Source organism: Mauremys mutica, chromosome 4 (genome assembly GCF_020497125.1).
Source record: "Mauremys mutica isolate MM-2020 ecotype Southern chromosome 4, ASM2049712v1, whole genome shotgun sequence".
NCBI classification, from domain to species: Eukaryota; Metazoa; Chordata; order Testudines; family Geoemydidae; genus Mauremys; species Mauremys mutica.
In genome coordinates this window covers 101858990-101883739 of record NC_059075.1, presented here as the reverse complement: position 1 = coordinate 101883739, position 24750 = coordinate 101858990, and the positions used below count along the sequence as shown (strand labels likewise).

The following is a 24750-nucleotide window of genomic DNA, read 5'->3' as shown; positions in this document are numbered from 1 at the left end:
ATGCTGAGCACTAAGAACTCTGGGTGCTTAGCACCACCGAAAAAAAAAGGCTCTAAACAAATGTATTAGTGACTTAGGAGGTCGGCAATGTATTTTTAAAACTCTATGAGAAGTCTCTTCTCTTTAAATCTTATATAGCTTAATAATAAATATATGTTTCATATCTTTACAATTGTTGCCACATCATGTTAGTCTTATAGATTTATAAAATTCACCTCTCGATATCTCACAGCACGTATATAAAATCTAATAGAAACCATCTAAATTTACAAGAACCTCACAGAAAGATATAAGAACCAGCTAGACAGATATTTCAACTACATTTTTTAGTTTTAATATTAATTGGCTGCATTTGTATCAGTACAGATTATGTCACTGACAGTAAACAAAAACTGCTTTCTGCTTTCAAAACAGAGGAGGTTTTAGCCCCAAAAAAGAATAACCTAACCAACCACAAACTCTGACTGAATTTGTAAAAGATGAACTCCCCTTCTTGTCTTTTTTTGTGGTCTGGTTGACACTGAAATATGGAATGATGTTAAGTCATGTTTTCTTAGAGTCAGTGGTACATTACAGAAATAAAACACTTCTGGGAAATCAATCTTCTGTAAAGAAAAGATTGATTGAAATTTGAGGAAACTATAAAGTTAAAGGTCTTTAAAGAAATTTCATCAGATATCGTGAATGGAAACGTGTCAGCTTGAAGAAATTATATTGCAAGGAGACCATAACCACAAAAGACTATGATAATGTGTCTTGTTTTAAATTACAAATGTTGATTTATTAGCATGTTTAACTAATAGTGAATGAAGGTACCAAACAGTATTTGCGTTATAGCTAGGACCAGATTAAAAATTCATTTACAGGCTAAAAAGGCAATGCAAAGTTAATGTCCTTATTGTAAACCCAAAGTGTGTCAAAAGGATTAAATAGCCAGAAGGTTTGTTTACTGTTTGGGAAAACTCAGTCCACAATGGAGACTAAAGGCTACCTAGTGGAGGTGATATGTGGGACATGCGCGGTCAGGTGCCCCACAGAGCTGCTGCTTGGCTTTTACTAAGCATGCTCACACAGACTGAGCATGCTCAGTAACATCTGCTGAAGCCGCTACCCTCTCTCTGCCCCCCGACTATCAGCAGTTAGTGGTCAGTTCTGCTGCCAAGAAATTCTAGCTATCAGAAACAGTGAAGATGCTAGCAAGGGAAAGATGAAGAAATAGAGGGAGAATGGACAGGCATTAGAGGGCAATATGGGTACATTTTGGGACCCAGTGGAATAAAGGATATCCTCCCAATTGTGACCTGCTCTTCAATGATCAGTATCCTCATTTTGTGGGTCCTGCCCTGTACAGGTGAGAGGCATGATCTTTGTTGTTACTAAGGTCACCATGTTTCATAAAATTTTACTCATACTGCTGATATAAGTAGAAAAATTCAAGCTCAAAATGAAAATGACCAAATCATTAAACTGAGTGGCAAAGAAGATCAATATGGAACTGCTAATCTTCTTAGTTAATTACTCCTTTACGGCTGATTCATCACTAAGTAAAATTAATTTCTGCTACACATTATGAGTGTGCATATTGTTTCACTTAAATGAATCAAATAAAGATAAGCCAGAGAGAGTTTTCAAAGTTCCAGACACCCGTCTGCAGAGATAAAGGCATGTCTGGCCACTTGCAAGAAACAATATGGAGTTTATTAGATTTCTTTTATTTCCGTATGTAAATTAAAAACATCAAAGCAAAGTCAACCTACCTGGAGGCAGCAAATGGAGACCTTTTTTTTTCCCCCATCAAAGGCTGACAGCAGATATCAGACTTATGGAGCAAGACCTTTTAGACAACTAAGAGGTGCATCAAGTGTCCTAAGAAACCTCTAAAGAACAGAAGTGAACTTCCTCTGGTATTATATGAAGGAAGAAGATTCAATACTATATGAGCCAGCACAGCATGTTTGGTATTCAGGACACAATATAGGATGGGAATCCCTTTCCCTTCTTCCCTGTTCTTTTAGGTCTGGAAGCAGCACCCAGCTGTGTGTATGACGGTCATTTTCTTTCTACTATCTTACTGGTTAGTAATGGGCAATGTCACAACAGCAGTTGGAGACAGGAGATGTTGTGGCAGATGGTCTCAGGGAGATGCAAGAGGAATTCTTCTGGGAACCATAAGATTCAGCATGAGGGATTAAGACAAAATAAACATCTCACCTCTGGAGTAAAGGAGACACTGAATATTTCTATTTACTCATATTTTTCCACACTCTATATCAATATTTTAAAGAATTAAACAACACAGGACTAGCTTGTAACTAGGACTAGAAGACAGTGTACAGGTGTAGAAATCCCCCTTTACTTGCCTATCTAGGCTACCTGGACTTTTTGTCTGAGTGACTAGAAGCAAGCATGGTGCGTGCATGCTTACTCCCTCCCTGGAGAAGGTGGGCAGGGGAATGGAGCGTGGGCAGAGCCAAGCCTCTCAATTGCTGTCCAGAGTAGCTGAGTGAGTAGGAGTAGTAATTTATTGGTGTCTATACCAGCCGTAAATTACTACTCCGCTGGGAGCAAGAAAGATGCAGGAGTGGAATTGTGACTCAGGAAGGGACTAGGGAATTTGCAGAGTTTATACAGCACCCGTTGCTGACAGCAGTGCCTGAGGTCACCACCTAGCCACATGTTGTGATATTTATTTAGAGGGAAAAGGTGCCGTGAAATATCAAAATTCCGCAGCAGTTTGAGATCTATTATATGGTTTGAAATCTATTTTTATTGCTTCCTGCCAGACTGAAGAGAACCAGAGGAAAGAAGCACTCTTACGTATTTGTGTCTGCATTGTTTTCGGTCTTACAAATTTATAACTACTCTAAAACCCATAGCCTATCTTTATCATTTCCAGTTTCTACAGCAGACAAGTAGCTGCACTTTCTGCATCAGCTGACAACGTGGCAGGCAAGGGCAGAGTCAGCAAGCAGTAATAATAAATAAAAACTGCAACAATGATATAGCATTTTCCATCCATAGATGCCATACATCAATGAGTAAATACTGTTTGCCCCACTTTACAGATGGTGAAAGAAAAGCACAGAGAAGTTAAATTATTAGCCCAAGGTGACATCAAATAAATAGAGTCAGGAGTAGATCCCAGGGCTGAAATTCTGGCCCTAGTGAAGTCAATGGAAGTTTTGTGATTGATTTCAATGGGGCCAGGATTTTGCCCCAGGTCTTTTGATTCTGGCTGGTGCCTTATCCACTGCAACATGCTGCCTGTCTTGCATGCTTCTAACTCCCAAGTACTGGACCAAAGGCTGGACATAATGATCATTTTGGCTGAGAAAGGACTGAGAAAGGAGCCCTGGAGTTTGTCTCCATTATTTTGACTCCACTATGCTTGCCAAAGCTGATTTTCACACACAATTATATTCTTACATAAGTTTCTCCTGGAGTGTCAAAACATAGTTATCTGCCTCTTTTTCCAATGTTCAAATAACCTAATTTGGCATGGAAGTGCAGAGATCAGAGGGTGTATTTAAAAAAGAGGGGGGGGAGCTCCTGTGGGAAGTTATTATAGTCTCTTATAGAAAACTAATTAGGATACAAGTAATATAATGGCATTGCTAGAGTTCCCTGACTTGTGGCCTTGCTCTTATTTTTATATCTATTATTGGCAACCATGGCTTCTTGTTTAATTTCCTAAGTATTTTGTGGAATTTAATTACCATAATTTATCATCTTTTTCCTTGTTAATAGGCACCAGAGATTACCTCACCACTCACTATGCAGCAAGGCATATGAATTCGTTTTCTTAATGCGAGTCCTGTCACTAGTATAAGTGACAGTGTCATGCCAGAATGTTTAGTGTATTATATTATCCAGTCACAGAGCATATTTGAAAGTTCCTTTACCCAGAGTAGTCCAACCACAGATAGGCTGTGTGAAGTACTAAGCAATAGTAGAAAATGGGACATCAAAAACCAAAAGTCATAAAAGCAAGAAAGTTCAGATCTAGCTGTAATTTTTATGTAGCCTTTCATTAACAGAATGCGTTTAAGAGATCTTTGGTACATAACTTTTACCACCCCAGTGTACAAGGGTAGGTGCATACTACCAAGTACTTATGCACAGTGTATGACAGGATATTGGCATTCAGAGAGAACGTGGCTGATCATATGCTTAAACATAGACTTTAATTTTGTCAGAAGGATTGGTCACCTCCCTGCTTTTGATCATAAAAGGAATGGGGGGAAGCTATGGTCTGCTGGACTGAATGCAGCCTGGGAGAGTTAGGAGACCTGATTTCTGTTCCTTACTATGCTACTAGCTGGCTGTGTGACACTGAGCAAGTGACTTAGCCCGAAATGTTAAAACATGGATGTCTCAAGTAGGGCAGGAGCTCTTCCTTCCTACCCCTGGTCCTTCTCTAGCAGAGACACTGCACTAGTGGTTGTGAGGCAGCAGGGCAGGGGATCTTTTCTCCCGTCTCAGCTAGGACTTCAGTAAGACACCACACTATCAGAGGCAGCAATGGCAGGGGGAGACCTTTGTTTCCTGACCCCACTTTTTCTCTGCCAGCAGCACCAAAGCCTTAGGATGGAGATAAAGTCTTCAGGGCCTCCATTCCCCCTGCACCATTTTATCTTGTTCTCCCTGCACGATTTTTGACATAGTCCTGTCAAACTAAAGTGGAGGGCACCCAATATGGAGTACAGTGCTTCATTGCCCAAATTCCTCCACCTCAAGTCCCCTGTTCTTAATAATTCCCAGGCAAACATATCCAGACCCATGCTGGCTTCCAAGTACGAGGCCATCTGGTCAGCAGCTTGAGAACAAGCTGGTAAGCCACCAACCTGATGATACTGAGCAGAACCTAGATAAGGAGTCCGCAGAAAGAACGAACCAGCTGATATTCAAGAAGCTCTGATTATAAAAAAATAATTTCTGATGCAGTAATAAAGGGTGGGATTTTCAAGGGATTCTAATTGAGTTGGGCACTCAACTCCTACTGGCTTTCATTGGGAGCTAGGCACTTAACTCTTAGACCCCTTTGAAAACCTCATCCTACAGGCCTTGATCAAAATGTAACATCTGCCTCTCCTCTACTTTTGACCTTAAAATTACAGGGTGGGGGGGGTGTTATCCCTAAGGCCAACACAACAGGAAAGCTTAATAAATGCCCTGAGTGAGTGATGGTGGAGGCAGAAAAAATTATCTAGAAACTAGAGGAAGATAGGCTATGATTTCATCAAAGCCTGCAAGTCTCCAGCAAGGAGCTGCAAAAATGGGGGGAAAAAATCAGGATTATGTGGAAAACAGGAGGAACAGCTAACTAACTATGGGTCTCCAGGACTGAGTCAAAGGCCCTCCCTCCCATAAACATTTGGGGAATATGGCTTCCTGAGGTATTAAACCAGGAATACAAACATAATTGCTTTAAAATTGATGGTTCACTGCACATTAAGTCTTTGTCCCCCCTGGATAACGAAAGACCAAAAGCTGTTAGACTGTAGTTCCACAACTTCACAGGTAAGGTGAGAATGCTAGCATCCCTGAGGAGACAAGACAAGTGGGAATTCAGAAGGAACAGATTTTATTTTATATTTTTCTTCCCATGGTATGGAATGATAGGAGTCCCTGACCCACAGAAGTTTCAATTACACCTTCCTGTATCTGACAGTGCTAAAGATTCATGAAGGCAACATGATGTAGCAGAGTACCAGCTCTCTCTGACAGGAGGCGTTTGAGGTCCCTGAACATGAAGAAACTTGATACTTGATACTTATTAAACTTGATACTTACTAATCAGTCATTGGTATCTGTATTAACACCAATACCAATTTTATAACTGTTCTCAATGAAAAGGTAGATGCTAATGCATACAAACTCTTTTGTTCCTACTGGAGAGGTACAGTAGTTTTCTTTCTCCTTCTTAATGTAATGCTTTACCCCGGTTCTAGTTTTGGGATGAGAGAAAGAGGGAATTTTGTTGTGAGTGGTGGGATGGATCAACTTCTGCATAGCTCCTGACTGGATACCTGTGAACCAGTCCTTTGGGCCCCAGGAAATGGTTTCTTCTTGGCATCCCCTGATAGTTGTGGGAAAATGCTGCTTTTTGATCTATGGAGCTTTCTTATGAGACAGGAAATAGAAATACTTTTTTTTTTGAGGAGTGGAGACCTGTTTTGTGCTTCTTAATGCTTTAAACTGAATATGCAAAGGTATATGTAGGTGACTTCTTACCTACATGAGTTACCTAGGTTTATACCTGCAAAGATCTGGGGCCCTTCACTTACATCTTTTAAACAAAGTGTTTTCTAATGGTACAAAATGATCTAAAGATACTCTAGCATCCTGGAAGTTATCCATGCCCCTCTAAAATGGAAGACAATCTTATTTATTATTAAGAGGAGTGATGCTCAAGTTGATTTCCTCTAGGAAATATTGGCCAGCAGAGTGAATGGGCAGCATAGATATTTTACAACAATAAACCCAGGGATGTTTGTGTTACTAATCCACACAAGTTCACCATTTACACGCAAAAGTTCCTTTTCAGTTATTGCTAAAAGGAGGTTATTTTATATAGGGAGGTGATTTCTCTAGGCTCTCTAGTTTAATTCAATATCCTATTCTTTAGTAGAATGTATGCTACTATGAAGAAAATGACCAGTCTGGCTCCCAAAGTCAATAGTGACTTTACCATGGAATTCAAAGGGAACAGAATTGTGCCCACTGGTAGGAGGAGACATAGGACAAATAATTAGAGAGGATATGAAAGAAAGAGCGAGAACACACAAATTATATATAGTAAATAATGGGCATACAGTAAAGCCAAACACCATGGCCTAGATCTTCAGGGGCACCATAGCAGGGCTTGGCATGCCAGAGTAGGGAAGGGACATCCATGACTTTTTACATTTTACACCACCTTTCTACCACCATTCTCAATTCTTTCTGGTGATGGCAAAATGGCCACAGGTGCAAGTCAGAGCAGCCTCAGTGATTATGTGTCTTACCGCATCAGATGATGTCTACTTTGGAGCCTCTCCAGCAGCCAGGGTCACCGGAGAACACTGTGCTTCTGCTGTGCCCCTCCCATCCCAAGTATAACATTGGGGGGGCAGAGGGCTGGCTATGTCATCCCAATTCTGAGCTGCTGTCTTTAGCCAGGTTGAAGTCACCTTTGTGCTGCTGCAGTGGCATGAAGGAGACTGACTTAACAGGGGCTGAGGATCTGGCCCCATTGCTGTATCTAGATTGCCCACAAACGGTAGACAGCTGATGAGGTTAGAGCCTCATCCTTTACCACACTGGCTAGCAGAGCTGACAGGCTCAAAACAGGATATAATTCTGCACTCCCTTAACATGAGTAACAGTGAGTGCATTTCTGAAAATTGGGAGCTCTAAAAAGTACTTTATCTTATTGAGGCTGAATTCATACTACAGCTCTCACTTAAGCAGTACTCTTCTCGACCAACCCTAATGCAGGCCAGTGACTCATGGGCACATATGAGCTCTTTGTGATTAATTATGCATAACACATTTCTTTGCATTTAACTCCTTAGATTTCTTTAATGAATAAAGAAAAAAAACACTACTTCACTTGTTTAAGCTACTTGCTACTTAGTTGAGCTTTGGATCAAGTCCTATTGTATGAATCAGGCGCTTATTTAGCCTGCAGAACTAGCAAACTCTTTTACATTCCAATCCTACAAACACTCACTTGCATGCTTAACTTCATGTAGGTGAGTAATTAGGACTACATGCATGCAGAAAGTCAAGCATGCACAAAAGTGCTTGAAGGATTTGAGCCTTAAAGAGCTGCACACAGATGTGTTTTGCATTTATGTTTAAATGATGGCCTATAGGCTTATGGAGATTTTCTATTGTGCATTAAATTTTCTAATAACCATAATTTTCTTAAACCAAAACACATGGTTTTCACACAAAGCAAAGGCCCCTTTTCCCAGTCAGGATTATATACATGCTTTCAAATATAAAACCTCAGCCATTTTTGATAAAGCCATGTTCAAAATAACTTTGTTCAATATTGTTCAAATTACAAAGACAGAGGAAAAAAAATTTGGGCAGAAACCAAGCATGGAAAATATGGGACCAAATGAAGTTTTGAACACATCCAGAACTGGACATTAGAATTGAAACTATTGAGCCATTTTATAACAAGAACTGCTTTAGGCATGTGTAAACATAACATTTTTTTCAAAAACCACTCACCTGATCTCGAGAATATGGAGTATCCACTATCTGCTTGTCAGCGCAAGCTGCTAGAAGAATTTTCATTGCATTCAAGTGAAGCAACATCTCACAAGCCATTGTGTCAAAAAATGTAATATTGGCAAGTGCTGCTGAAGCGAGAAGGAAAACTTCACCAGTTGAGGCCTCTTGGCACAATTCTAGAAATGCAGAAAATAATTTAATTAAAATAAATCATTTATTCCTCCAGCATGAAAAGGTTTGTACACGAGTTAAATATTTCTCTGAAATTAATATTAGACATTTCCGCTTGCATTTTTGCAGACTGGACTGAAGCAGGTATAGATGGCAAGATAAATCTAGACTACAAGTCTCTGGGAGCATTCACTTAATTAGTGACCTAGGCTATCACACTTAAGTTTCTCCATTGGATGTTATTCAAGATAAATGTTATATTCCTAAACAAAATGAGATTCAGTCAGCAGATGGGTAAAACTAATGGATCCATGAGAATAAAATTCTGCAATTTATCTTACTGTTTCTAAAACTTTTTTATAATCTAAGACTATCCTGTATATTTTTAAATTTTGCAGACATCTTTAAAAACGCTGCAGACACAGCTATTATCATCATAACCTCCTAAGTGCCTTTTAATTCCTATACACATTTACTTTAACTAGGTCTGAGTCACCCAGCAATTTGATTTCAGTGCGTTTTATAAATTAAAAATATGAAGAGAGTCATTCAATTACTCACCTATAAACATTACAAGGAAATTGATGACTGGATAGTGAAAAGGCTTTCCCAAATTTGAGTCACTCTATTCCTAAAGCTTATATTGCTTAGGCTTGGTGCATCATCAACTGATGATTTGGTGGTGGCAATCAAGGAAACAGCCTTCTCCTCAGTGACTCTGCCCAGAGGAATACTGATTCATTTTGGCATATTCCTGGCTGGCCACGATTGCTGGGCTTAAACACTGGTTGGCGGCTAGCAAGTTAGCTCAACAAATGGAGTATAAAGCAGAAATTGACAGCTGAGAAAGCTGGATTACCTTGCTCTTTGAAGATATGTCCCCACACTCTCATGCATCCCCAGCTCCCTTCCTGTCCCTCCCCCACACACCGTGTACGGGTTCCAGGGCAAGCGTGCAATGGGCTTCTAACCTTCAGACACGATGCTGAGGCCCAGTCTGGAACAGTACACTGAACAGTATAAAGTATCAAATAAGGTCTAGCAGGTTTCATACTCACTGTATTGGACAAGATAGTATGATTGCCATATTTGAGATCTGGGATAACTTTCCACATCTGGCATATTATTCCAACCCCAGGGACAGGTGTCTTTCAGCTTCTGCTGCTCAACAGGCCAACGTTTGTGATGGACTGTTTACTTGCATCTTGGACTTTGTTGAATTTGTAACAGTTCTGATTGGAGCATCCCTGGGTGTTGCCCTATAACTCCATTTCAGGCTGGGATTGAGTAAATTAGAGGTGGAGTAGACTGGGTGTTGGTGGGATAGAGCAGCGACCTATGTATCTATTCTGCAGGTCTTGCATATGCAGTTAGCTGATGATTCTGGTATCTGTTAGTGTATGTAACTATGGATTGTTAAAGATGAATAAGTATTTATATCTCAAATATGGAGGGAGTGGAGGAAGCACTTATTCGGAAGACTCTTGTACTAGAAGAGGCTAGAAAACAGCATTAAAAACTAAAGGTTCCCCTACCTAGCAATGACTAAATACAGATATGAATGATGTCTTAGACCATCATACTAGCTTCTTAATTTACAAGAATGTCATCATTAACCCCAGATAAAGGCAAATCTCAGTCATGTGCTGTAGCATATCATTGTTGACTGGAGGATGCATTTTGGTCTTCATCATTATGTTGTACTTGTCACCACTACATTCCACCTCTTGCCTTAGCATGGACTGAGATCCTAATGAAAAGGCCACTTTTTAATGCACAAGAACAAGTTATACAGTAACTTTTTGTATAAAGTATCATACAGTTGTAGAAAAGATAATCGGCTTGATTCTCCACTCACTTTCACCAGTTTTACACTGATAGCTCTCCACTGAATTCTGTATTGTTACTCCTGATTTACATCAATGCAAGTGAGATGATAGCCAGGCCCACTTTTTAGGCCTCAAATGGCTACTATTTTCACAAATAAATTGTATTTGAACTTTGGCTAAAAGTCAAGAATGTTAGAACTATTGAAGAATTTCCAACTTCAGGATTTAAAACAACTGTGCCAGTCCTCATAGATTTCTACTGTGGAATGTTATAGTGGCAAGAAAGGTAAATACTCCTTAGAAAACATTGCTAATGGAGGAAAGTCTGTCTTTCATCGTAAGTTTCTTTTTCCTTTTCCAGTAAATCTAACAAGAAAGGCTTAAAACAAACCCTGTCTACTTACTGACAAGTGCTGTGACAATTTCCTCCATATTCTCCAGAAAGCTGCTGAGATGCTGAGTGAAAGTGAGATGTGGAGATGTGATTTGTGCTATTACTGCTGCTGCTTCTGCACGAGTGGCTTCAGAATGGGTCCTATCTGTGAGAATGTCAGCCAAGCACAATATCCCATCAACCTTGAGGGGGAGGGAGGGGAACAGTTGGATACAGGTTAACCAGTGAGACAAATATTTTCACAGCTAAATTAGTATTTACATGTGTGCATTGTATACTACTTACAAAACCACTGAACTGATTTCTTTTCAAAATTGGCTTGAATCTTAGGACTCAATGACATATACCAAACAATAAGTTAATAGATTCAGCCTTTTTAAAAACTGAGTGCAACATAAAAAAAATATTCTCAGAATGCACAGGAGTGGGGAGAGGGGGTAGGAAGCTTTTATAACTCAAAATGACTGAGTTGATTTTGCTCAAAACATAACAAAAATATTTGGCAGACGAAGCATGGAAAATCCCACTCTAAATAAGAATTTGTTTGTTAAAGTGAACAGATATTATGTCACAGTCTCATTTAAGTCCTTGTTTGTGCATGTCATTTCACTCAACTTACCCAATATTGCAATGAGCTCCACATGGGTGGAACCTTGCGGAGCTCATTGACAATGCCAAAAAGCCAATACAGGTTGAAGGCATATAATTGTCAGCCTGTAGCCATGACAGAAACAAGAAGATTGTTGTAGACCAGCAGTTTCTGGGAAGCTAACACAAGTATAGCATAGGCACATACTGTCTCAAACCAGAGCTATAGCTATTAGTTCCTTACAAGTTTTGAAAAGTAAAACAAAGCAAAGATTTGTATACCCTTGTACATCTGGAATTACTGATATCTTCAAAGTATGTTCCTTTTAGCAGGCATAAATATACACACATACATATACACTTACTCTGTGTTATAGTGCACCCTTTTACACACTGATGTGCTACAACAGGGCATGATGTAAAACAGCCAACACAATGTGACAGGTCATATTGTAAAAATTTGATACCTATTACCCAGATAACCAGCAGATAAGAGTGATGAAAGACCTATGGACAATGTCATAATCAATGTATTTGTAGACCAGTAAAATTTGTTTTCTGACTGTGCTACATATTCCTGAATAATTCACCATGTTGCCATGTAGGTAGGCAGATGGGCTTATTAAGGCTGTTTTACATTTGTCAACACAGAAATTGAACACAATGATCCAGATTCTGCTATCTGTTACATCCATGTAAATCAAGAGTAATTCCATCGATCTCAGAGTTGCACACAAATCTCAATAATGGACAGTAGAATTCAGCCCGACAGTTAAAAAAATATTACCCCTTTGGTAAGCTTTGTTTGGAAGCTCCTCTGAAATCTAATTTTTTTTCCATTTGCTTCTTTACATGGTTTCTGTTCTCTATCAGCTCACGGTAGTTGGACAGATTTTATAACTCACTTTTACAGACCTCCCTCCAAGAGGAAGATTCAGAGGAGAATCAATTTTCTTGCTCAAAATTTAACTGGAGCTGGAATCAGCATTATAAATATAGGGGTTAGTTGATACAATACCCTTTACTAAATATTTGATATCTCCATTTTATGGGAAAGACACCCTCTTTAATAGTCTCCCAAATATTATGTGTGATCCAGATGTTTGTCATCTCTCAGTTAGACTACTGCAGAATAATATGACTGCCCTGAAGAAGCTTCAGTTTGTGCAGTACCCTGCAGCACTCCTATTAGTGAGCAAAGGCAGATGTAAGCACATCATACCAATACTAGGAACTCCAATGGCTGCCTAGTCCTTCCTGGACAGAATTTAAGATTCTAGTCTACAAGGCACTTGGCTGGGTCTAAGATACCTCAAAAATCTACCTTTTCATGACCCTCTAAGGCAGCTATGATCCAGAGAGACCCTTGCACTAGACTAGCTCCCAGATAAGACTCTGATATGTAGGGCTCTAATGCTGAAAATGCTCTAAGATTTTTAAAACTCTATCAGAGGACATCAGATTGAGTCCAGGCCTGACTATCAAAGAGCTGAGTCTTGTATTTAGGCCTAAACATAAAGTCTCACCCCCGTATAGCAGCTTCCTGGGAACAACCCACTGTTTCTAAAATTGAAGAACAATAAGGGGAAAAAATGGGGGGAAAAAAAGGAAGAAAACAAGTATAACCCTTCCTTTCCATCCTCCCAATACCTATTTGTGAGAGATTGGGAGGACTCTACTGGAAGGTCATAAGATCTTAACTATGTCTTCACTTCCTTGGTGATGATTATATATTAATTTCTACACAAAATGAGTCCCTGGGGGAGTCCTTTTATCACTGTATTTTAAATGTGTTGTGGAGCTCCTAGAGCAGGGATTGGCAACCTTTGGCACACAGCCCGCCAGGGTAAGCACCCTGTCGGGCGGGGCCGGTTTGTTTACCTGCCACATCTGCAGGTTCGGCCAATTGTGGCTCCCACTGACCGCGGTTCACTGTTCCAGGCCAATGGGGGCAGCGGCGGCCAGCACATCCCTTACCCCATTCCAATTCCCACAGCTGGGTTGGCTCCAGCATTTTTGCCACTCCAAGCAACGGGGAAAAAAAAAAGCCACGATCGGTGGCACATCGGCGGCAGGGACTGAGGGACCCGCTGCCGAATTGCCGCCGAAGAGCCAGACGTGCTGCCCCTTTCCGTTGGTCACCCCAAGCGCCTGCTTGCTGTATTGGTGCCTGGAGCTGGCCCTGCCCACAGCCCCCATTGGCCTGAAGTGGTGAACCGTGGCCAGTGGGAGCCACAATCGGCTGAACCTGTGGATACAGCAGGTAAACAAACCAGCCCGGCCCATCAGGGTGCTTACCCTGGCAAGCCGCATACCAAAGGTTGCTGATCCCTGTCCTAGAGCAATTTTTATAAATGTGTGGATAAATACAACAAACTCACATCAAAAACAAGCAAAGAGGCACACTAGCATCATGGGAAGCTTTGGGAATGTTGCCATGTAGGGCACACTCTCTTTAATTATTAGGCAGTACTTGAAGACTGCATAGAGAGGTGCCTTAGATTTTGGATGTGTTGTTCTGATTAGTCTCCGATGCCTCTCGATACCCCAATTTAGCACTTTTCAGAGGTATCAGGACAGAGAAAAGATCTGAGCAGCCTGTTGCATAGTCAGGAAGAATCTAGCCTCGCCGAACAAAGCCAGGAATGACTTCCTGAGCGTAATCTGAAATTCTGAGGACTGGCCATATTCTCAGTTGTCCAACTGCCATATGTAGTAAAGCAGTCAAGGCAGAACAACCTACCTACCTTGGGCTTCTGGGGAAACCTACCTGGACTTGTCAAATGCACTCATCAATCAAGCAATTTAGGCTTGTGGAGCTGTCTCATTCTCTCCACCCAGTCAATGTTTCCTTAAACCTTGCATATTTTTAATGTTCAGTCATTCATCTCTAAATCGTTTGTTTAAAGCTTCTCTTGTTCCCATTTTAGTTATTTATTAATATACAATGCCAAGTTAGCTTAATTAAATGTCCCTGTGGGACATAAATTAAGTTGTTTGGTAAGCAGTGGCAATTTCTGTACTCTAGAAGATCTATCAAATTCCTGGGAACAGGAATTACCATCTTGAAGATCAGTCATTGGGATGTACTTTTTAAAGGGAAATATAAATATTCAACTGGATCCCTACTAACATCAGGAAATACAACAAAGGAAACAACATCTCTTTGGATGTGTTCCTACTGATTACAAATGGTGTTTAGACTAGATACTCAAAAAATGACAGGAAGAGATTAATTACTTTTCAGTGTTAAATTTTTTTGACAAGCTTTCAATATTAATCTACCTAGAGCAAGATATTTTCTTATAGTTATGGCAGAATTCTACAGCTTTAAACTGGGGATTCACAGAACTCATTTAGCTTCAAGGTGTATTAATAGAACTCTGTCAAAAATTAGTATGTCCTCACAAACTGATTTAGTAGCCAATGTGTGCTAGACATCATCGTGAGCAAAAAAACCCCAACCTACTTTGTCATCCTGAAGCCTTCCAGTATCACACCTTGTTTGGGATGAAAAAAATGCTAATGACAATAGTCAGTTGAAAAAAATTATGTATATATTTCAAGACATTCAAAAAATACTGCAGTAGGGACTGGCTCAAGTGTTTGGTAACAGGTTACATACAGACTTTCACCTTTAAAATCACTGGTTCAAACCAGACCAAGGTCATGACATGTTGACTGTTATTCAACTACCTATGCAGAAAGACTTCAGTGCAGTTGTTAATAGAAAGGAATCCTCATTCCCAAAACTGCCATCACAGCACATGGCACTAAATTGCACCATTGCTGACAGTCTCAGCAGAAAGGCCCAGGACTGAATGGGGATGAATACCTTGAATGAGAGAGTGAACCTCCCAGCTGCTGTGTATACTTTACTCTATGAATAAAGGATTAGCTTCCTGTTTCATTCTAATAACTTTTACATTGAAAAAGAAATTCATATATTCAAATATGTCGAGATCTTAGGTTACGTCTAAACAGCAAAGCCATATGAAAATCATCTAGAAAACTGACTCAGAAGAGCTAAAATAGAACTAAATATACAACAGCAATCCAAATAGAACTGCTGCTTAGAAAATACATATAGCTACATAATTTACACTGTAAATGTATACAAATGTTTACAAATGCAATGCATGAGCATGCAGTGAACACAAGTACAAGGGAGTGTTTATTTTCACCACTGAGAAGAGAGAGGAGAGAGAGAGACAGGACCATGCATGAGTTATCATACATCTCCATTCAAGAAGAGACAGAACTCACAGGCAAGTAGGGATTATAAAGCTATATTATCAAGAAGATATGGCCGCCTCTCAGAAAGCTGTGACAGAACTGTAGCCTCTCATTGTTGGCTTCCCTGTAATAATTGGACTAAATAATAAATAGCCAAACATTTGAACCATGGATACCTACATATCAATTTAGAGCCTACCTTTAAACACTCAGGTTTGAAAAATTTGGCTATGTACACCAGAAGGGCATTGTAAGGATTAATGAGTGTCTATACTATGCACTGAAGTATTATTAACCATTAATTTCTATTTTCCCCAAATAGAATTCAGAATAAAACAACCCACGTGTCTTTATGTCAAACCAACTCACTATAATCAGAGTTTCAAAATAATCAGTCTAGGTCTTTCATGGTTCCACTTTTCAATTCTCCCCCATCCTTTTTGAACAGCCAGGCTTCCCATCATCAACTGTGGCTGTCAGGAACTCCAGCAGAATCTGTCTTTGCCCCTGCTACTGTGAGGCCTTCAAAAGGCATCGCCTTGCGCCATGCAACTGTAGATGGACTCCACCTACCCACAAGAGTAGCAGGGCTCTAACAGGACTTATTTTCTTTCCCCCGCCTCTCATTGCTTTGAGAATGAGTAGAAAGGGGGATATGTAAATTCCCTATTTCCATTGTAATACTTTACTTTGAGCCATGGCCACAGATCTCAGGCCTGGTCCACACTAGGACTTTAATTCGAATTTAGCAGCGTTAATTCGAATTAACCGTGCACCCGTCCACACCAGGAAGCCATTTAATTCGACCTAGAGGGCTCTTTAGTTCGAATTCGGTACTCCACCCCGACGAGGGGAGTAGCGCTAAATTCGACATGGCTATGTCAAATTAGGCTAGGTGTGGATGCAAATTGAACTTACTAGCTCCGGGAGCTATCCCACACTGCACCACTCTGTTAACGCTCTGGACAGCAGTCCGAGCTTGGATGCTCTGACCAGCCACACAGGAAAAGTCCCGGGAAAATTTGAATTCCTTTTCCTGTCTGGACAGTTAGAATCTTATTTCATGGTTGGACATCGGGGTGAGCTCAGCAGCACCGGCAGCGATGCAGAGCTCTCCAGCAGAGGAGTTCATGTAATCTCTGAATAGAAAGAGGGACCCAGCATAGACTGACCAGGAACTCTTGGATCTGATCGGTGTGTGGGGCGAGGAGTCTGTGCTTTCGGAGCTGCGCTCCAAAAAACGGAATGCAAAGACCTACGAGAAGGTCTCCAAAGCCATGAGAGACAGAGGATACAGGCGGGATGCAACGCAGCACTGCGTGAAAATCAAGAACCCCAGACAAGGCTACCAAAAAATCAAAGCGGCAAACGGACGCTACGGAGCCTGCCACCACTGCCCCACTAGTGACCATGGACTCTGACGATGGGACAGTGTCGACGGCCAGTTCCTCGGCGATGTTCGCGGATGGGGAGGATGAGGAAGGGTTTGTGGAGGACGAGGCAGGCGACAGCGCTTACAACGCTGGTTTCCCCGACAGCCAGGATCTCTTCATCACCGTCACGGAGATCCCCTACCAACCGTCCCCGGCCATTAACCCGGATCCTGAATCAGGGGAAGGAGCAGTCGGTAAGTGCTTTAACCATGTAAACTTTTATTCTTAATATAACAGGAATCTGAAGTATGTGAAAAGGAGGTCTCTCTATATATGGGGATAGAACAGAAATCCTCCTGGGAGATCTGGAATCGAAAAGCCTCCGCAGGAGGTTCCTGGGGAGAGCTGCCTTATTGGGTGCTCCATGGTAGCACAGTTTTCCGCGCGAGGCTTTCATGAGCTACTCAGGGAGCATTGCCTCCCCGAGCACGGCTGCATAGGGCCCTGGTTTTTGCTGGCTTTCACGCAGCATGCGCTCTCTATCTCCTTCAGTGACCGTCCTCAGGGTGATCTCGCTCGGAGACTCCTGCATCTAATTAGGGGAATTACTGTAATGTTACGCCTGGTCCAAAGTATTTGTAAAAAATCTCCGGACAGACAGCATAGCAGAGACTCAGCACGCTGCTGCGTGACGAGCGTAATGGAAAGCCAAAGATTCAAATGGACGCTCATGGAGGGAGGGGGGACTGAGGACGCAAGGTATCCCACAGTTCCTGCTGTCTCCGAAAAGCATTTGCATTCTTGGCTGAGCTCCAAATGCTTCTAGGGTCAAAAACAGTGTCCGCGGTGGGTCAGGGCATAGCTAGGCAATTTACGCAGCCCCCCACCCACCCCCAGAAGTGAAAGGGAAAACAATCCTCTCTTGACTCTTTTACATGTCACCCTATCTTTACTGAATGCTGCAGATAGACGCGATGGTGCAGCACTCAACACCAACATCCTTGCTCCCCCCACGCTATGGATGGCTGATGGTACAAAATGACTGGTACCCGTCCTCATCATCAGCCTATTGGCACATGGGGCAGTGCAAAAGGACTGGTAACCATGCCGACTAGCATCGGTAAGGTCAATCAAGGGCGCCTGGTCCTAATTTTTCGTGGTAGATGGTACAGTATGGCTGATAACCATCGTCATCATAGCAACAGGGGGCTGAGCTTCATCAGCCCCCACCCTTCATGTGTAAAGAAAAGATTCAATTGCCCCTGGACTAGCAGCAGGATGCTGGGCTCCTCTCCTCCACACTCCTTAATGTCCTATCTGGACTATCATAGCAAGTGGAGGCTGCCTTCCACTCATTTCTCACTAACAAGTCACTGTGTCTTATTCTTGCATTCTTTATTACTTCATCACACAAGTGGGGGGACAATGCTATGGTAGCCCAGGAAGGCTGGGGGAAGAATGGAATGAACAGGTGGGGTTGTTGCAGGAGCACCCCCTGTGAATAGCATACAGCTCATAATCTATGCAGGATCTGACACAGAGCAGCTGTGCTCTCTGGTTCTCTGATACAGTGGTTCTCTAGTACACTTGCCCATATTCTAGGGAGGACTGATTCTATTTTTAGATACCAAAAAGGAGGGATTGACTCAGGGAGTCATTCCCAATTTTGGCTTTTGCGCCCCTGGCTAAGAGCAGCCAGGGGCACTTATGACAGCAGCAAATGGTGCAGTGCAAAAGGACTGGTAACCATGCCCATCTTATTACCAATTTATGGCATGGTAGATGGTACAATATGGCTGGTAACCATCTCTGCTATCATGCAAAAGCAAAAGCATGCTGCTGTGTAGCGCTGCTGGACCGCCTCTGTCAGCGGCATCTAGTACACATACGGTGACAGGCACAAAAGGCAAAACAGGCTCCATGGTTTCCACGCTGTGGCGTCTGCCAGGGCAATCCAGGGAAAACGGGCTTGAAATGATTATCTGCTGTAGCTTTCCCGGAGGAAGGGATGACTGACGACATTTACCCAGAACCACCCGCAAAAATGGTTTTTGCCCCATCAGGCACTGGGATCTCAACCCAGAATTCACAGAGACAAACTAGACTGTGTTCATTGTTCGCAAAAATTTATCTTTGCAAGGAATTCACTCCCTTTTTCCCATCACACAGCTTCGACTGTCTCCAGACCCGCCACAGCATCCCCCTCACAGAGGCTGGCAAAGATTAGGCGGCGAAAGAAAAAGACAGGGGACGAGATGTTCGCTGAACTTATGGGGTGCTCCCAAGACGAGGCGGACCAGCAGAGCCAGTGGAGGGAGACCCTCTCTCTGTACCAGCGCTCACACAGCGAAGGGGAGGAGAGGTGGCGTGAGGAAGACAAGCAGGCGACTCAAACGCTGCTTGGACTAATGAGGGAGCAAACGGACATGCTCCTGCGCCTTGTGCATGTTATGCAGGACCTCAGGCAGGAGGACAGAGCCCCCTGCAGTGTATCTGCAACCGCCCTCCCCCGCCACAAAGTCCCATACCCCCCTCACCCAAAATAACCAGAAGGAGGGGCGCCAGAGCCCGTGTAAACTGTCACTGCACCCCAGCAGAGTGCTCAAGTACCCAAAAGCTCTCATACCCTAAATTTTGAGAAGTCCTTTCCTTCCTGCCTCACCCAAGCCCCCATCCCAGTTTCATCCCCTAACTGTCTAGTTGATAATAAAAAATACTTTTCTGTTAATTACTGTTTCCGTCATGTTCTTTTAGAGGAGACTGTGTTTGAAGGGGGGGAAGGGGGTTGGTAATTTGACAGGACAATCACCTTTACCAGGGTACAGACATGGGGGCAGGATCAGCAGCAGGTCACACACACACTGCAGTCAGTACGCACCCTGGTCGGTATGGGAGGTGGTTTGCAGGTTCTGTGTGGGTGGGGGGGTACGTGACTTTGTAGCGGGGGAGGGGGGTTACAGATCTCATGCAACGGTCCCTGTCCTGGACCACAGAGCCACGCAGCAGAGGAATCTGTATCCGTCCTCCCCCGCCAAAAGGCCACATAGCCCCCGCACACAGAGTCCCAAAAAGGAGGGATGGCAGGCTCCGTTGAAACATCCAGTCCGGCACTGCAGACCGCTCTGGGAGCAGGAGCCTGTCATTCCTCGAGTTTATAGGCGGTCTTTACATCACTGCACACCCTACCCAGCACAGTCCGTGTCCCGGTTTCAACCCTGTAACGCAAAGTCATCAATAAAGAAACCTTTGTAAAGTTACAGTGGAACATGTATTTTATTTTTAAACGTGTGTTAGAAGTTGGGGAAGCGGGGTGGGCGGGGTATGTAACTGCAGATGCTAGTCAACAGTCACTTGGTAAAGAAACAGGGGCAGGTTCAGCTTCTCTGTAAAGAAACTGAACAGTCACAGGTCACGCTGCTCGCTGGTACTTGAAGAGTTCCTTGTCGCTGTGCAAGGCGCCTGCACAGAGCTTCACGAGCCAGGGCATTAGCGGGTAGGCTGGGTCCCCGAGGATCACTATAGGCATCTGCACATCCCCAAGACTTATTTTGTGGTCCGGGAAGAAACTACCTTCCTGCAGGCGTCTAAACAGACCACAGTTCCTGAAAACATGCACGTCATGAACTTTGCCTGGCCACTCGACGTTGATGTTGGTAAAACGTCCCCCATGGTCCACCAGTACTCGCAGCACCATTGAAATGTAGCCCTATTTCTCAGCAGCTGACTGTGGAAGAGGTGGACGATAAGGTGCGAGGAGTTGACAACGGCCATAACTGCAGCGGGATCCGTGCTCAAAGTGCTGTGGCGCCCGCGCTGTCACTGAGCAGAAAAGTGCACGAACAGATTGCCCGCAGGCGCTTTCAGGGAGGGAGGGAGGGAGGGCGTGATTGACGGTTCAATGATGACAATTACCCAAAACCACCCTCGACACATTTTCCCCCCCAGCATGCATTGGGGGGAAATCCCAGAATTCCAATGGGCAGCGGGGAGTGCGGGAACTGTGGGATAGCTTCCCACAGTGCACCACTTCCAAAGTCGACGCTGGCCCCGTTACTGTGGACTCGCATAGTCGAACTAGTGTATTTAGTGTGGATACACAACTTCGACTTCATAAGGTCGATTCCACAAATTCGAATTAAGTTGATTCGAAATAGTCTTGTAGTGTAGACATACCCTCAGAGACACAACACTTCCTGTGCTCAAGGGCTCGCAAGTCGAGGTATCTAGAAGGATGAACCATAATCACCAGAGCCTAGCTACTTATACATTGTCCTTCTATTCATTTAGCAAGTAGGTGGCATCAGGTGTGGGACTAGGAACACAGTGGTTAAGGAATGTTCCTGACCAGTATTTTGCATTTCATTCCCATATCTTTGCAAGCCATATACATTTTGTAAAGTATCACTAAAAAGCAGCAACCACCACACGATAGAGGTGGGGGAAAGCAGATCAAGGACACCAGGACAAATCTCCTACTATTATAAATCATGATGTGGAGTATTTTATGTCTCTATGGCCCAGACAGCAGCTTGCATCTTTGTGTCTTGACCAGAAGCTCTCCCCTGCCCCCAATACAGGAAACTTCATGTAACTAAACTGATCTTCCTTGGAAGCATATACTGACTCAGCCATAACAGAAATTGAACCTGTGATTCCATTGAGTCTAAATATTGCAAACTTCAGGATTAGACCACCAACCCATCCACAGGGGCACACTTTCCTAGGCAGTGTAAGACCCCCTTCCCTCCAACATACTTTAGGTCCATTTCGCCAGTGACTCGCATCTTGTATAGTCATTTACACCCATGCAAGGTAGGTGTAAAATACTACCACTTGTCTGTGTGGAGAACTGTGATCTGGGAGAAAAAAATAAAAGGGAAAGTGCTAGTGACTCCATGAAGTCCTCGAGAGACTTCACTTCTGCTATCCACTGTATGAGGAAAACGCTCAGGTAGCAGAGTGATGGTTTGCAGTAAAAAACCAAGACAGATTGCCTATTTGACTTAGCTGTCTATCAGCCTGTGTTTTATACTGACTTGGTGCAGGAGCAAAGGACTATGCAAGGTACAAGACAAATGGAGAATCAACCCATAGTGTGTAAAAGATATATACAATTGAACCATTAGAGCTTCTGCCCAGTACTTGCTGTTTATACCTAAAAGCCAGTATCAAAATGTAAAGGACAAATGGCCTTCCCTCGGTCTGCTACTTACTTTTGCTTTCATACTTTTGATCTGCTGAGTTGCTGTATTTGGAAAAGGGGGCTTGATTTAATAGTGAGAAAAATATAAGAAGGATATATCCTGGCTGGCCCATAAAACGATAGGCTTGGTATTTTAGACTCATAAAAGCCAGATTAGTCATCTTTATTTTTTCTTTTCCAATGATGCAATATGCCAGCAAATTTAGCCCAAGATCTGCTTTATGCGGTTTTGGCAACCATTTAAAAAAAAAGCTCCAGCAAGCAACACCATTTATAAGTGTCCAATAATAAATTTTAAAATGACAAGAGAACAATCTAATAAAAGCACTTAAACATCCAAAAAGAAACTGCTGCTCAAAGCATTTATATAATTAGCTTTCACACTGAGAGGAACTTTGGATAGCTGCCCTGTTTTCTGTTTAATTCTGGTGAGGTAATCAGATAAATGTCAAATTCGTTCATCACCTTGGCAATACAAAAGAATGGGTCAGAGCCATAAACACAAACAAAAGAATTCTATGAATGCAACAAGATTCTGCAAAGACTTTGCATTTGAGGAACGTTATTTGATAAACACTTTATTATATGCATTACTGATATTTCAATATTGATTACTGGAGAAGCACGGGGAGCTTAAATTCTTAAAGGCACAGCCTTATAATGTAAATTTCGCTGGTGTGACAGATAGGGATATGTGACTGATTTCATGCACAGATGTCTTCTGGATGGAAATGATTTCCATTTATCACAACAGGAGAGAAAAAATTTAGCCTTGTCCAGTGGCACTGGAACCATTTTTATAGTGAGGGTGCTGAGAGCCATTGAACCAAACTGTAAATCCTGCATATGATGGAAGCCACTTCAAGCCAGGGGATGCAGCAGCATCCCCAGTACCCTAATTCCAGCACTTATGTCCTTGTCCTCTCGTCAATACATGTTGATCTCTCAGAAACATTAAATGAAGACAGGGTTCTGTAAAAGCAACTGGACTGGTTCCAGTGAAATCCTGGCATTTAATTAGGTGGCTAATATGGAATGTCTGAAAAATGACATTAATGATTTCCTGATTTGGAGTATTATGTACAATAGAAGTCTTAACCTTTAAAGCATTGAGGACTCCTCTTGTATCTTCTGTAGCAAGATCCTGAAGCAAAATAATCTCATCTTCCCTACAACCCATACTGGAAAACAAGAGCTCTTCTATCTTTATAACCATCCTCTAGTTTGTCCCCGCCCTCCAAGTGCACTGCAACAGGCCTTTTCCAGAGAGCGGATCACCTGACACTCCCTGTCCATCCTCCACTGACACCAAATTGATTTCTGCTTACACTTCAGTTTCCATGTTGGTTTTTCCCCCATTCCCTGACATGACCTCCCAATGTGATTCACTTTCCCCATGCTGGTTCTCAGTCTGAGAAAGATCCTTAATGGGTATCAACCACTTTCCCATAGACTCCCATAGTCAGCTCCCCTGGATATGCTAGCAGCCCACACTTGGGTTCTGCTGAGGAGAATCAGCAGTTTACAGAATTTCTTCCCTGTACTCCAGCAGAGGAGAGGCACTGCCTCACTGGAGGAGCTGTGCTGTCGAGAGAGGAAAAGTTCTTTGAAAAAGTTACTGTGAAAACAGACAAGAGGAAGGGCAGTGGGATTAGAATCATAAAGGGGAAAGAGACAAGTGGTGTGGGGAAATGCCTCAAGTTGTGTTCCACCCTTCACAGGGTTGATGTCCCACATTTTGGGTTTGAAAGTGGAGACTGCATCCCACAGTACAACATTGGGAGGAATGGGGGGGGGGAATATCAGAGTTGAGGTTAACTTGGTTTTTCCTTTCTTCCACACTTGCTATGTATTAGTGTTTAGCACCTGCAATTTGAAGCCAGAACAGAATAGCTAGGAGCTACAGGTAATGAGATGAACACTATGGTAGTTGAGAAACTAAAAGGCAATGCATTCAGAATCAAGGCAGAATAGCTCAAAGCTACAGAGCTGGATTACTAGTCAAACATAAACCATACTGAAAAATTATCGTTGGAGGAGGGGAAGCAAGAAATTACCACATTTGCCTTTGTGCAGAAGAAAAATATGTCTGAATCATTAGCTCCACACTCTTGGAACAGACCACACTGCCTTTTCAAAACTACAGTATGAAACATTAAGTGACCTTCCACTGTATTGCAACTGTTCAAAACAGAATACAGAGGCATACAATATATCCTTATTTTAATGAATGGATATTTATGAGCATGAATCCCCGATCATCAAGATGGAACTATATCCTATAATTATAATCCTATAATGCTTCATCTTCACTGTCTATGGATTTTTTTAAACTCATCTTGCACTTTTTAAATGCAAAAGGCCTACATTTTTGCCTACAATTTCCACTTAAAATTTATGAAATGAGACAAAAAATAATTCCACCTTCCATATAGCACTATTTCATATTTCAGCAGTTGCCAGTTTGAGATGCTGTCCAGATCCTCAGCAGGTGTCAGCTGGCATAGCTCCACTGACTTTGAGGGAGCTCTGCTTATTTACACCAACTAAAAATCTGATCCACTGTTATTAACCCAAGAGGATACAGCGTAAAGGCTAAATACAATTGTTACCATTAAAATGTTTACAAATGCCATTCCAAAAAATTAGCGCTAGGAACATAGACTAGAAGGAACTTCCTGGGTCACCGAGTCCAGTCACCTTCTATCCCGGGCAACCTATACAGCA

General features: G+C 42.4%; 1 protein-coding gene across 4 annotated transcripts in view; it reads right to left on the bottom strand.

Moving 5' to 3' along the window:
- INSC (INSC spindle orientation adaptor protein) overlaps positions 1-24750 on the bottom strand; it is a 198797-nt gene that overhangs the window by 25322 nt on the left and 148725 nt on the right. For all 4 annotated transcript variants that reach the window (XM_045012199.1, XM_045012200.1, XM_045012201.1 and 1 more), the window contains exons 8-9: positions 10634-10805; positions 8227-8405 (exon numbers count right to left, since the gene is read on the bottom strand). In XM_045012199.1, the coding sequence (XP_044868134.1) occupies positions 8227-8405; positions 10634-10805 (351 nt within the window). The remainder of the gene's footprint in view (positions 1-8226; positions 8406-10633; positions 10806-24750) is intronic.